Source organism: Hibiscus syriacus, unplaced genomic scaffold (assembly GCF_006381635.1).
Source record: "Hibiscus syriacus cultivar Baekdansim isolate YM2019G1 unplaced genomic scaffold, ASM638163v2 tig00010495_pilon, whole genome shotgun sequence".
NCBI lineage: Eukaryota > Viridiplantae > Streptophyta > Magnoliopsida > Malvales > Malvaceae > Hibiscus > Hibiscus syriacus.
In genome coordinates, this window is record NW_024062219.1 from 27,020 (window position 1) to 40,688 (window position 13,669).

A 13,669-nucleotide genomic window follows, 5' to 3' on the forward strand; every position below is an offset into this window, starting at 1 on the left:
TTAAATTTTAATTTAAGTCTTTTTAAAATTGAACTGAGTGAAATAAAACTTAAATCGAATTTAACAAATTTATTCAGGTTAAATTAAAAAATCAAATTATGATCATATTAATGGACTAAATTTTAAATTAGAACGTATAACAATTTAATAATTATCAAAATCTTAATAACAAATTAATTAGTCTTATGATTTAATAAACTCTCATGTTCAAATAAGATTTAATAAAATCTTCCCCCGCGACGCCTTCTTTAATTTTACTTCGAAGAAATGGGCTTTTTCCCTCGCTTTTTCCTTCACAATTTTCTCGAGAAAAATGAATATCGTTATCCCTCTATCCAAACACATCGTTTCTAATTGAAAGTAAAAAAAAAAAAAAAACTTTCCTAACATGGCGCGTTGTTGTAAATATTCGGTGTCGGCTCTCACTTTGCTATCCCTGTGGCTGTGTTTCCGCGATCCTTACGGTTTTCTTTAACAATGATCATTTCAGTTCTTTCATAAACTTTTCTGCTCCACCTCTTGAATTAATTGAACCAAAGTTTGAGTTGTAGAGATTAGTCGTCTCTACTTCTGAACAAATCAGAGCCGTTAGTCCCAGCGATCAACTGACGATCATCAGCATCTCAACCGAAACACCACCGTTATAGTAAAACTCTCTATCTATCTCGCTCTACCGGATTGAGAGGGGGAAAAACAGTTACCTGATGATTTGAATCTTAAAGGTAAATGTCGGAGATCAATATCTTATAAAGATATTCAATATTTGATAATGTTTTCTTCCTTCCCTAACTTCAATTTTGTTCCCATTTTCTTTCATGTCATAAAAAATTGTTAATAAAATATGATCAATTATATGCTATCGTTTAATTACAGAGAGAAGCGAAGAAACGAAGCAGAGAACAAGTGCTAGACCTAGGACTAGCCGGAGCTCGAGCTTCGATTCGCTTGGCGGCAATCGCTCGATCGTCAGGTCAGTCTCTTTCAAGAACGACAATGGCGTTCCCGTTGGAGATGTCTATCGTAATCCAAGCGCATTTTATCAGTAAGAATTAATTAACTTATTTTATTTTATCAGTAAGATAAATAAAATTTGAATATTAAAAAATTAAAGTTACTACGTGTAGTGTTTTTAAAAATATTAAATAAAGTTTTAAATTAAATTACAAATTAATTTATTTTCATTTGATCCATCTATATCTGTAGATATGCTTTGTGTTTGGTGGCAGGGCGGAATCAGTGGCCAAGGGAGCTTCCCGCCAGTTATATCATGCATGTGGATGTCATTATGCTTCATCTTCAATGTTGATATTATTTGTATTCATATACCATTCAATCCACGGAAGGACGTAAGCCTTCCCGAAATCAGCCTCATAGGCGACTATCTATCTCCTAAACTCATCCACCTGCTACCGCGCTACGCTTCTCGACCCCACCTCACGCCCAATCCGCCGCCCATACCTCCTCCGATGGCATGCAAGTTTATGAATACCTCCCGAAAAAAACTATTATTCCTACTTACTGCGATCAAAATTTTGACTATGCCCAAGTGGGTATGAAGTTGCCAGTCCAAGGATTGTTGAGGCCATATACTCTGAATGTGTGCCGGTTATTTTGTCAGACAACTATGGGTTGCCTTTCAGTGAGGTGTTGCTATGGGAGGCTTTTTCAGTACAGGTGGAAACAACGAGAATCCCTAAATTGAAGGAGATTTTAATGGCAATCTCAGAGGAAAAATATGAGGACCTTAAAGAGGGTGCGAGAGTTGTGAGAAAAATGTTAGTCTTGACCCCGATCGTATAAAATCAACTGCACGAAATGCAAAAAAACCAACTCTACAAATTACGTATACTATAGAGACCAATGGAAGACTCATGTTATTATTAATATTCAATTAAAATTTACCTGAATTCCAAATCCTGAACAGTCATAGGTGGTGTTGGGATTGTAGGGAACAACCCATGATTATGTGAGATCGTATGCGGACTCATGAGAGGACAGCCGGGACTGCCTTTACGCAGCTGGAGGACATGGATTTGCCTCAGCCCTTCCTCGTGAGATAACGTTTCCAACTCTTTCATGGACAGTGCTTCCAGACCGGCACCATAGAGCAGGGCATGTCGTAACATTTCTTCTTGAAGTGAGGCATCGAGTGTGTGAATATACTGCTGCACAGACAACAAAATATATTCAATTACACTTCCTCAGCAGAGCTCACAACTTTCCATGACAGCCCGGAAAAGATGATTCAGATGCAAAATAGATAGATAATGGCAAGCTCAATAGTATAGTATACCAGATTTTCACCTAGCTCACACCTAGCTACCTGGTCCTGCTCTTCTTTTTCCCGCTTTTTACCTTCAGTTTGCCCAACTGTTTGTGTCAATCTACGAACTTTATCCTCAGGCGACTGACGAATTTCAATTTCTTCTCGAGTCACATTTTCTGTGGCATACCGTTTCAATTCTTAATCAAATCTTTTCCGTTCTGCTTCAGCAGTCTTCAATCTTTCAACCAGAGGATTCTTCTCCTTTACTACCTCCTCTGCCACACGCATAGCTTGTTAGATAGAACAGTAAGATAGCCATCAACCGAAGCCAGACAATAGAAAAAGAGTGAAGAGGCAACACATTAAACATCAAAATTACCTTTAATTCATTGAGTTACGAAGATGGGACAAGGGAGAAGGGGACTACGAGACTGATACGCCTTTATTTTAGAAGGAAGGAACGCAACTTGGCCTTTTCTACTATCCAATTAGAAAATTTTGGCACTTAATGCTACGACTATTAAAAGTAATAAAATTATATTGTTTTTCGTCATTCTTATTAACGGTATGATATGCTATTGGTACAAGAACTGAAAAAACTGGCACAAAATGATTAAGATATAGATGATTACAATAAGTTGTCGAGTTAAATCACCGTTTATAGTTGTAACAGTTTACTACAGCAAATGAACAAAGTTAGAAGATGCTTCCTGGTTGTATGGGCTGGACCTGGAAACTACCGAGCAGAACCTTCCCTGAAAATAATATTCGCCACAGGTGGTGGAAGCCAAGTTGGGTTGCCGGTGCCAGGGTGATCAATATGTTGGAAATCACTATGAATTACACCGCTATGTCGCTTCACTTTTGATCTCCTGATTCTCTTTCCGACAAAAGATCCCACCTTGATTGCTGTAAATACACCCAATGCAATCAGAAGTGGCCTCACAGCCCAATGAATGTCCTCAAGATGTTGATATTTTTTCACCAATCCTGGACAATTCTTGAAGGAAACCAGTTCCACTTCAGCTGGATCAGCCAAGATATCGCCGAGTTCATCTTCAAAAGTTAACCAACCTGGGAACTTGACAACTAGGCATCCATTTGGCAGGATCCAGAAAATTTTCCCAGTAGCCCATGTACCTCCTCTTTTGCGAGGCCATGCAAAGCGCGGACTAAGCACATTAGATTTCAGCCTAACATACTGACCGACGCAGAAAGTTTCTGCCATCTGAAATTGAGAAGAACTTCCCTTCCAAAGAGTTTCTAACCCTATGAATCCAACAGAAACACTTCCTTCACGATCAATGGAATGGAGAATACCTACTGATGAGTGCCGTCTGTCTTCTTCCTTCAAACATACCCAGTCCCCAGCTGCTAAGCCAAAAGTGACCCTCTCAAGTGTTGAGACCTTAACTCGTAATGGATCGTGAATGCCATGAACCCTCACCAAAACAAAACCATCTCGATCTGCGCCATGTTCTACTCCCACCACGGTTCCTTCCGGAACATCCATATTTTCAGGTTTGCAGGAGTTAGGTGGCTTTCTGGAACGCACTGTATCACCCACTAGCAAATAATCTTTCGAGCCAGTGGTGCTACCTTTTCTGTCCAACACAGTTGTGCTTGTGCTCCCAAGTTCTGTCCAACGCCCATCATGTTCACCTCCAATCTCTGAGCTGAACATGTGGTCAATTAGTTACATATATCAAGCAAGTAGGTTAACATGAAATAAATACAAGAACAATAGACATTGTCATTTTACAATTCAGAACAATATTATACATTGCAATACAGAGGAAATGGGAAGAATGGAGTAGATGGAGAACAGACCTTATTTCTATCTTAAACTGCCATATATGCATATAAGACACCTACCATTTAAACACATTCAATATGTCTTTCATCAAAGGACGACTTCTGAAGTCCTGCTCGAAGCAGCCAAGAAGAATTTTCTCAACCGGAGGAGGAAGACCACCTGGAATAAGTGGCTTCTCCTGTTTTCTTACAACCAGGTCATAAATTTCATCAGCTGATTTCCCATGCCAAGGAACAGTTCCGGTGAGCATCTCAACAATACTGCATGCAAATCCCCATGAATCAGTCTCGAACGATATTGGACCTCTTATTTCCGGTTGCCACTGTTCTGGAGCCATGTAATTAGGGGTCCCAAGCCTGTGAGGAATATCTGAGCTGGGCGGTCTAATTCCCAGTAGCAGATATGGAATACCAATATCCCCTAGAACAGCTTGATCGGTTTCCTTAAGAAGAAAGTTATAAGGTTTAAGGTTAAGAACCAAAATCCCTCTGGAGTGCAATTCTAAAATCCCTCGAGCTAAATCGACCCCGTACCTGCAAATATTAGATGTAGTAAATATGAAATTAACTACTCAGTTACCATCTTGAGTGCTAAAAAGGAAAGTTAATAGACATAATAGACATAATCTCCATCTATTCAGTACATCACCTCAAAACATAAGGCAACGGAAGCTTTCCTCCCTTACGGCGAGTCATTGTCTCCCCAATGGAGCCCTCATAAAATTTCATTACAATACATAACTGCAGGCAAAATAAGAGGACAAAAAATTTTCTCAGCAAGAGAATCATTGACCAACCACCATCTAGCGAATCAATATTATCCATATTAGCTGCAACACTAACCTTTCCACTTATAATAGAAATTCCCTGTAAAGAACAAATATCATCCACACCATGGCACTTGGAATATAAATCATCAAACTTATCCAACAAAGTCCTGGTATCATCTTGCTTAACCGGATGCAACATCTTGATGGCAACTTCATGGTATTGATCATAATCGTTTGTCGAATTATGATAAGTTGCTAACCAAACATCGCCAAAAGGCCCCCTTCCAATTCTATGCCTAAGTTTCAATACTGAAGGGTCAATCCTTGGAATCCTCTGATTTGAAGATGAAACCAGGGTTTTATGCTGCCCATCATCATCTTCAAGAAAGTCATACTCAGAGAAACTGGCGGTCAGAGCGTCCACAACTTTCACAGCCATTCCTTCAACACAGAAATTAAAAAGAAAAATCTTTAGAAAATACCCATTAAAAGAAAAACATACAAAAAAAAGGCTAACTGGTACCTCAAATACAACCTTAAAGAATCGGTGAGTTTCAGAGTGGGAGAACTTACCTCAACTAATACCAAACTCGAACGACGTCTACAGAGTTGAAAGAGAAGGGTTTTGAGATATCAGCGAATTCAGATGAAATAGAAAAAACGGGACGACTTTTGAGAATTTTAAAGCTGATAAATTGGCAATTAATAATTACTGGGAAAGGTAAAGAGTGTGAGCAAGGAAGATTATTCCGGCTTTTAATGGTGTTTTTTTTTCTAAATCTTTTTTAGGATAAGATCAAATGATATTTTAATTATTAAAATTTATCAAATTGTTAATTATAAAAAAATAAATTTATTAATTTTTTACAATAATTTAAAAATATAATAATCATTTTATAATATTTAAAAATCAATGATTATGATAATTATTTTGAACATAATTTAACAATCTGTGTACTTTACCCATGTAGTTATTATGGTGCCATTTAATGAGTCAATGGCCAAAAAAGATGGTTTGATTGATCTTTCACTCTTTCTTGTGTTATAATTTAAATAGAAAAAATAACCTCAGTGATCAAAAATTCCAGATAATATACGATTTTGATTAATTTTTTTTTATTTGCGAAAATGACCAACAAAATAGCAATGCGATCTCTTATTCGCATTGCGATCTCCACTATCGCAAATTCGCGTTGCGATAGTTGAAAATCGCGTTACGATTTTTCATTTCGCGTTGCGATAGTCTACAGTTGTCGTTGCGATTTTTCAAATTCATTGCGATTTTCCAAATTCGTTGCGATTTTCTAAATTCGTTGCGATAGTCTACAGTTGTCGTTGCGATACTTATAGTTGTCATTGCGATTTTCCAAATTCGTTGAGAAAATTCGTTGTGATAGTTAAAAAAAAGATTTTGTTTCTTAAGAATTTTCTCTAAAAAGATAGTATCCGCGCGGACGTGTCGAAGTTTTATTATCTAAACTTTAAAAAAAAATCAAAATTTAACATTAAATTTTAAAAATAAGTACTAAAATGAAACAAACATAAACTTTAAGTATGATTTTAAAAAAAATTAAAAATTTAAATACTAAAATAAACTAAAACTTATAGTTTGAGTACTAAACACGTAATTTACCCTAGTATTTATTGGGCATCCAGTTCTGTATCTTCAAGTGGAAGTAGAAAAGAAAATATAATGCGTTTTATTTAGGCATCACAAAGGGCCTCTTAGTATTTATTGGCGATGACTTCCACACCCACAACTTGAGCTTAGTGACTTGAAAAAAAAGGCTAAAAAGAAAGATAATTCTAAGGATTTTTCATCTAAATATACTATTTTAAAATTAAATATTAAAATAATATCTAAACAAAAAATCCAAGGAAAATTAATGCCACAAACTCACAATTGTAACACTAGCTCAAACTCTGATAGAACTTGTTGAGCAAAATGCAAGTTCAGTAAACAAGAGATTTTGATAAATTACTCATCATCATCATCGATGACCTTGGTGCCTAAACCCTTCAATCCTTCAGCTGGGATTTCAGCAACGGTTACTAGAGAGTAGAGCTCCTCCTTTGCATCTTCATCGTCGTTTCTCTTACGAGCAATTCGCACCCTTATCCTTCTTGGAACACTTCGGATCCCTCTGCTCCAGATGTGTTTGTTCAGCTTGACATCGACTCTCACATCCTTGGTCCCCATGGCCTTTACTGCAAACTTCCTGATCTCCTTTATAGCCTTGGGAGCTTTCTTCTTGAACGTGCTGCATCCAACAACATCAACAGGAAGACAGTCAACTACACATTATTCAACCATTTCTTGGTTTCATCACAACTCAACCGAGTCACCCCTAAACAACAACAATAAGCTTATGTCCTTAAAATCTTGGTTTAGGAACCCAAACCAAGAAGCTACAAATAAGTACAAGCTCTTAGGTAAGATGTGCCTTTATTTCCATTCAACAACAACAAAACCCTATTCCCATATATAATGGGATAAAGGAGGTAGGTTAGTAGGCTACCCTCAACACCAGATTGAGAGCAGCTTCAGTGGAAGACTTCCGGCAGTCAGAAAATTACAAATAAAGATAAAATGCAATGCATATATAAATAAATAAATACATAGTTGAAACAGTCTTCAGATGCAATATACATATGTGCGTCTGTAATGGGAAGTAATCCCTGCGTAAAAAGATCTGCATATAGACAGAAACGTAAGATCCGACTAAAATTAAAAAGAGGAAACAAGAAGAGAAAGATACACAGAAATCAACGATAGCAAGCAACGGGAAAGAAATAAGGGCAAAGATACACAGAAATCAACGATAGCAAGCAACGGGAAAGAAATAAGGGCAAATAGGTTAAAACCAAAACTAAGAAAACACTTCTCCACTACCCTAATTCTAAGCCTTCATAAATTTCAATTCTAATATTCCTTCAACATATTTTAAAACATTTCAATTCCCCAAGCATTTTCACAGTAATGATAAACGTTAGAGAGTTTAAATCCACAATCATGAACACTTTATAGCAACAATGTGAAACTAGTACTGATCATATTGCCATAAAACCAGTCTCACAATGATTCCACAAATCTATTGCCGTTAAAAGGAACAATAATACCCATAAACGAACAGGGGGGGGGGAATCATACATAGAACAATAAATCTCACAATCATTTAACACATCTAACTCTGAAGAATGTAATTGCTTACCCAGCCAAATTAATTAGAAATAAGATCGATACACATCTCTGAAACACTTAGAAGAGTAATAGATCAAGCAACCAATTTTATAGAGCAAAGAGCTAATTTTACGACCGGGAAAATTAACGAGGGTTTTTAAGGGAAATGATGAGTTACCAGCCATGAAGGCGCTTGTGAAGGTTGATGGTGTACTCTCTGGTCACCACTTCTTCCTTTCTTCCCCTCGTTTTCTCAACCATTTTCACTCTCTCTGGAGTTATTCCTTACCTGCATTCAGTAAACCATTGCCAGTCCAAATGCAAATCTTAAAAAAAAAGTAAAAATAAAAAAGAGAGAGAATAACTAGTATTTTGTTTTAGAAATTTTTCCAGTTTTTAGATGGGTTTTCTTATTAACTAAACGGAGGTGAAGGGTGAGACAGACAGACCTGGTTTCAGGAAAGCAGAAGCTACAAAAGAGAATGGGGCAGGAAGCTCAGCTAAAAATGAAACACGAAAAACCCTAGCTTGCGGCGGTGTCGTTTAAGGATACTATTGGACCGTGGTCTTCGTTGAGCCCATTAAAATAAAATAACTTTTAATTTGTGAACTTGATATTTTTTTATTAAATCTGTTCTTGAATTTAAAATTTTAACGTGACACTCGTAATATCGTATTAATAAGAGGAAAAAAATAAAAAATTCAAATATTAATGCGGATACAAATGTATTTGAGATTAGAAAATAGTGAAACTTTTATAATAATCACAAGGAAAGGAGAAGATAACTGGCCTTTGCATCTCTACCATAAACATTTTGCTGGAAGAGAGATCTCAAAAACTTAAACTGAGAAGCTTGTGGCATAGGCAGACTCGGTCCTGATATTTTAAGGGTCTTAGGTCAGAAGTGATGACAATAAATAAATGGGGGCCCATATTTAGATTTCTCTCATCATTAAAACGGGAATTATTGAAGCCCACTAAATTATCATATTTTAGAGTATTTGAAATAAAAAATATATTTAAAAATATTTTTTAATTATTAAACTTAAAAATAATTTTAAAAATGGCCCTCCATGCTTGAGCCCTAGGCGATCGCCGCCCTGGGCATAGGAATCACTGTAGCGTACTGGTTTTTGCAAGGATAAGGCAGTATCCTTTACAGTGCTGACTGAGCAGTTGAAGGTGTCGCAGAACCTCTAAACCTGGACCGTCCTTCATCTTGAACCTGCAGAAGGACATGCTTGAGTTTCAGCATTTACAAAGCCAAAGCTAACAGTCATCCACATAGAACATATAATCTTTGTCCTTTTCTTTAAAAATAGTTTTAAACCCAAAGTACTTTTGAACTTTATGGCCAAAACCGTCGACTGAATGTACATAGTTCTTGTGGATATACTTGTCCCTTAGACTTGAGACAGCATCACTGAAAACCAAACTCTCAGATTAGAGTCATCAGTAAGTCGCACAGAAAACAAAAATTTAAAGACAGACAGGCGAACCACCTTGAAGGAAGTGTCAACATCACCATAGTAGACCCTTGATTGGTAGCTTCTCATAATTGTCTCCAGCCAGAAATAATTTTCCTGAGAGACACAGATAGTGAATGAAATTAAGCATTTAGAATTCAGTAATGCTATATTGTTTATCATTCATAGGTCGTTATCTACAGTAAATACCAAGCAGTAAGGTCAAATACAGTGAGATACAATTCTGCAATGGGCTACCATCCTTGAAACTGCGAAGACTAGCACAAAAATTTCAAAACACAACACAAAAAATTTAACCTGCAGTCCATCTTCATGGGCACTCTGCTCAATTTCAAGCACGGTTGCAACATCCTGATCTGTAGGCCCTTCTTCTTGAAGACGTACTACTTCATCCAAAGCAAGATCAACCTGTTCCGCAACAGAATGTGTGAGATCACTACCACCTAGTCACTACAACCAGGTAAAGATAGAAAGGGGGATACATACCAACTTTGAGGACATTTCTGGATCACAAGAAAAGTTTATACTTATATCTCCACAAACATCACCAATTCTAGAAGGTTTATTGCCACCAAGAACACAGAAACACATGCAGAGTAAATCTGGTACATAAAGAAAGATTATAAAATATTAGCCGAAGAATAATTAAACAGATAAATACAAATCTCAGGAGAAGTTCATACCTGCCCATACTTAAAATGAAGAACTTGCAGTAGTTATGTTTCAATAAGTTTGCCCGGGAAACCGACACATTGAATCTCTTCTTCCTGCCATATTAGTTTCCAACCGAAAGGTGCACAAAGTAAAAGAAAATGTAAGTCAAGATTTTCATTTATTCCTTTGCCAGATTACATGGACCTGTAAGAGGAAAAAATAAAAAATAAACCTCACATGCCGTTGTCCCATTATTCAACACCACAGGAAAGCATAGCTGGACTGAACATTGTGCTTCTACCATGGCTCTGCGTACCACCTGTCCACAATTACAACTGTGTTAGAAAGATTTGTTGAATGCCAATAGAACTTATGTATTATCCTATATCAAAAGTCAGTCAAATATGCACATTCCTGAGTGCTAAATTTTAAGTCAAGAAAAATCTATTGACAGCATAACTGACTCCACCTAAAGCTTCTTGTCCATGCATCGTGACATTGTTTATCATCACCACTAGATACAGAAGTGCCTACCTAATTACGGCTTTGGGAAATTTAAATGGTAATCCTTTGAGATCATCACGGTTGTAAAGAAATATGTCTTCCGAAGACTTTGGTATTCCACCCTGTGCAGATAATTGTAACCTGTGTTATCATAAGAAAAGATTAATGTAGATCAATGTCCCTTAAAAGATTCCCAACCTACCAAATATTGCAAAATTAGAGGAACTGCAATCGAGGGATCAATATTCCCAGCTATCACAACTGTAAAAGTCGATGGGTCCTTAAAACAGCTGTTGAAGTATTCACATGCTTTTACTAGATCAACTTTCCTCAGGTCACTTATTCTAAAAGGCTGCAAAAGAAGAAATAAAAAGAATGTCAAAGAAGGCACAGCTGCCAGAAAAAGTCGGTGATATTGATATTTAAAGCATGATATCATGCATACCCGGAAAAAGTTTAATTATCAAATTTATACTTTACCCTAATATTATAGTTTCCTGATGAATTATTTATTTATCAATTTAAAAGAAAAGGCCAAGGTTCCCCGTAATGACTTGCATATGAGAAATTAGAAAGATGAAAAATAGTCTCACCCACTTTCTATTTTTTCTTCAAAGTCGTCAAACAATCAAATAAAGAAAAGACCAACAGGTCCACGTAACTTGTAAGCAGTCGGCTGATAAAGATTTATCATTAATATGTTCCAAGCTGCTTTTTTGACAAAATGGAGGGTAAATATGTTACAATTCTTCATTAAAAAAATACAAAAGATTACGATTATTAATAGGATAATTTCAAAACTAAACATAAATATGGGTTTAATGGTATGTAGTTTTGATTTTATGTACAAGTGATTGAAATTCATGAACTTGAGCTTGTAAGGTCGAATTCGAATCCTATCACCATCTCTCTTGTTGGGCAATCTGTAAATTCTTATGTAAATTCTAATTGAATCAATTATGCCCTGGTCCTAGATTGGAGATCCATCCTTGACTTAAACTTTTTTTTTTACAAAAATTGAAATTTTAATTTAATTCAATTTTATAAACAACCATTAGTAACGTAACACCATTTTAACATTAGATATTAAACAAAATTTCTTCCATATAAATTACATCAAATCAAAGCTTATGTTTATGTAATTTAAAAAAAGTTTATGTTTATGTGATAATCACTTGCTAATGTTATAAATCGTGGAATAGTTTGCACAGCAATATTTATCACCAGTCTAAGAAAGAATCGGATAAAGGTATCTTGCTGTGATCTCTAATACATCAAATGCTAATCTTAATATAATTAACTAGATTTATTTCTTGTCGACCAAGCTTGTAGAGCAATAACAAAAAAAAAAACTCCATCGAAATGAATTATAAATGGACGCTAAATCTCAAGTTCAAATGAAATGGAGGTCTGATTTAGTTGAATTTTGAAGTTCAGGCATTAGAGTTCATCATACTGGGCGCTGCCCAATCGGCTAAACAGGATGGCCATATCCATACCTTGAATCATGGTAGGCACGGCCATCTGAATGGGACAATTCCGAGAAAAGCCAACCTTGCCAGATTTTTGCACTTTCTTTATGCAACTCTTGAACTTCTCGTGGCATTTTATGTTAATCATACCTGTAAAAACGAGGGTTTTTCTGTTGTGATCAAACAATCGTGTAAACAATAAAAACGTACTGAATCGATTACACATATGAAAGCTAGGAATTTGAACCTTTTCTCTCGACGCACTCGTCGTGGATCTTGCAACAAGAGTCCAGATCGTCGCACGGTTTTTCTCCGGGACAACCAGACCATCCCACCCCACAATATTTCCCGTAGCGGATCCCAACGGCTTCATTCCAGATTTGAAACTACTTTCATCAATTAATTAAGAAAATGGAACAAGTTGAATTCTAAGAAAAATAATTAATTACAGAGATTAAGAAGATGGTGCTCACAATCACAGTTTTCGGCTACGCAGGTTCTGCTACATTTTACCTGTGAAATCATACAAATTTACAGTTAGAACAATTTGATTTTTTATGGAGAGAACCAAAGTTATGAAACTGGATGCAATCGTTCAAATTCTCAGACTTAATTGGGGGGAGAAGAAAAAAACTAGGGTTTTGAGTTTTGACATTTGAGAGCACTAGACCTGGGAATCATTGGTAGTCGAATTGACGAAGACGATGAAGAAGAAGATGGAACAAGTTGCTACCAAACGTGTCCGAGCCGGAAACATGGCACAGGGCAGCATTTCAATAATCGATTCGCCGTCCGATATGCTCCTGGTTACCTTGTCTTCCTGGAGAGTCTCTTCTGGATCGCGTCGCCCAATACTTTTTCTACAAAACCTGGCGAACCCGCGGAAGGAAATGTTGAAATTACAGGAGCTCCCCTCCCAACTTTTAGTTCCCACGCACTGGGAGAGGGCTCTGGTGGAGATATCTAAATCCTTAAGTGGACTGGGCCTGCATATCCCTTTAAATTAAGTCTTAAAACCTAGGGTAAACTGCACATTTAATACATAAACTATTTAATTTTGATCTACTTTAATATCTAGATTTTTAATTTTTTTAAAATCATACTTAACATTTAATTTTATTTCATTTTAATAATTAATCATTAAAAACTTAACGTTTACTATCAATTTTAATCTATTTTAATACTTAAAACTTTTTTAAAAATCATAAAAATTTAAAATTTAACGTTAAATTTTGAATATGTTTATTAAAATGAAACAAAAATTAAACTTTAAATATGATTTTAAAAAATTAAAGGTTTAAATATTAAAATATACCAAAATTAATAGTTTAGGTACTAAAGGTGTAATTTACCCTACAAACTAAATCGGTCTAAATATAATCGGAAACTAATGCAACTATCGGATAATGAAGATTTTTCGCAAAACTTTGGCTGTGCAAGGCTAATTCATTCCAGTTTTCGGCTAAAAAGCAGAACCTTTGATTCTTCATATGTGCAAACATCAAACGGAGAGCAATTG

At 36.0% G+C, this 13,669-nt stretch overlaps 3 protein-coding genes and 1 long non-coding RNA gene across 4 annotated transcripts; all 4 read right to left on the reverse strand.

The window, feature by feature from the left end:
• Positions 1–2,848: 2,848 nt before the first annotated feature.
• Positions 2,849–5,559, reverse strand: LOC120203887 (E3 ubiquitin-protein ligase KEG-like). The gene is made up of 5 exons (XM_039204039.1): positions 5,425–5,559; positions 4,925–5,292; positions 4,731–4,822; positions 4,142–4,615; positions 2,849–3,942 (listed from the first exon to the last, which is right to left on the reverse strand). The coding sequence occupies exons 2-5, from the start codon at positions 5,288–5,290 to the stop codon at positions 3,003–3,005; spliced, it is 1,872 nt and encodes a 623-aa protein (XP_039059970.1). The 5' UTR covers positions 5,291–5,292; positions 5,425–5,559; the 3' UTR covers positions 2,849–3,002.
• A 1,244-nt stretch (positions 5,560–6,803) lies between these two features.
• Positions 6,804–8,569, reverse strand: LOC120203890 (60S ribosomal protein L31-like). Its single transcript, XM_039204042.1, has 3 exons — positions 8,482–8,569; positions 8,211–8,321; positions 6,804–7,112 (listed from the first exon to the last, which is right to left on the reverse strand). The coding sequence occupies exons 2-3, from the start codon at positions 8,291–8,293 to the stop codon at positions 6,830–6,832; spliced, it is 366 nt and encodes a 121-aa protein (XP_039059973.1). The 5' UTR covers positions 8,294–8,321; positions 8,482–8,569; the 3' UTR covers positions 6,804–6,829.
• A 963-nt stretch (positions 8,570–9,532) lies between these two features.
• Positions 9,533–11,134, reverse strand: LOC120203892. The gene is made up of 8 exons (XR_005523903.1): positions 11,124–11,134; positions 10,881–11,030; positions 10,709–10,800; positions 10,407–10,493; positions 10,204–10,287; positions 10,007–10,122; positions 9,818–9,928; positions 9,533–9,616 (listed from the first exon to the last, which is right to left on the reverse strand). It is a non-coding gene; the product is annotated as an uncharacterized LOC120203892 (long non-coding RNA).
• A 934-nt stretch (positions 11,135–12,068) lies between these two features.
• LOC120203889 (probable phospholipase A2 homolog 1) lies at positions 12,069–13,079 on the reverse strand. The gene is made up of 4 exons (XM_039204041.1): positions 12,821–13,079; positions 12,624–12,663; positions 12,398–12,517; positions 12,069–12,300 (listed from the first exon to the last, which is right to left on the reverse strand). The coding sequence occupies exons 1-4, from the start codon at positions 12,920–12,922 to the stop codon at positions 12,119–12,121; spliced, it is 444 nt and encodes a 147-aa protein (XP_039059972.1). The 5' UTR covers positions 12,923–13,079; the 3' UTR covers positions 12,069–12,118.
• Positions 13,080–13,669: the final 590 nt, after the last annotated feature.

Excerpts from the sequence above, each read along its gene's own strand:
- LOC120203887 (XM_039204039.1), bottom strand. The coding sequence starts at position 5,290 with ATGGCTGTGAAAGTTGTGGACGCTCTGACCGCCAGTTTCTCTGAGTAT. Across the intron at positions 4,616-4,730 it reads CCGTTGCCTTATGTTTTGAG|GTACGGGGTCGATTTAGCTC; the intron begins GTGATGTACTGA and ends TAATATTTGCAG. Across the intron at positions 3,943-4,141 it reads ATATTGAATGTGTTTAAATG|CTCAGAGATTGGAGGTGAAC; the intron begins GTAGGTGTCTTA and ends CCACATGTTCAG.
- LOC120203890 (XM_039204042.1), bottom strand. The coding sequence starts at position 8,293 with ATGGTTGAGAAAACGAGGGGAAGAAAGGAAGAAGTGGTGACCAGAGAG. Across the intron at positions 7,113-8,210 it reads CACAAGCGCCTTCATGGCTG|CACGTTCAAGAAGAAAGCTC; the intron begins GTAACTCATCAT and ends TGTTGGATGCAG.
- LOC120203889 (XM_039204041.1), bottom strand. The coding sequence starts at position 12,922 with ATGCTGCCCTGTGCCATGTTTCCGGCTCGGACACGTTTGGTAGCAACT. Across the intron at positions 12,664-12,820 it reads CGACTACCAATGATTCCCAG|GTAAAATGTAGCAGAACCTG; the intron begins GTCTAGTGCTCT and ends ATGATTTCACAG. Across the intron at positions 12,518-12,623 it reads CGTAGCCGAAAACTGTGATT|CCGTTGGGATCCGCTACGGG; the intron begins GTGAGCACCATC and ends TCTGGAATGAAG.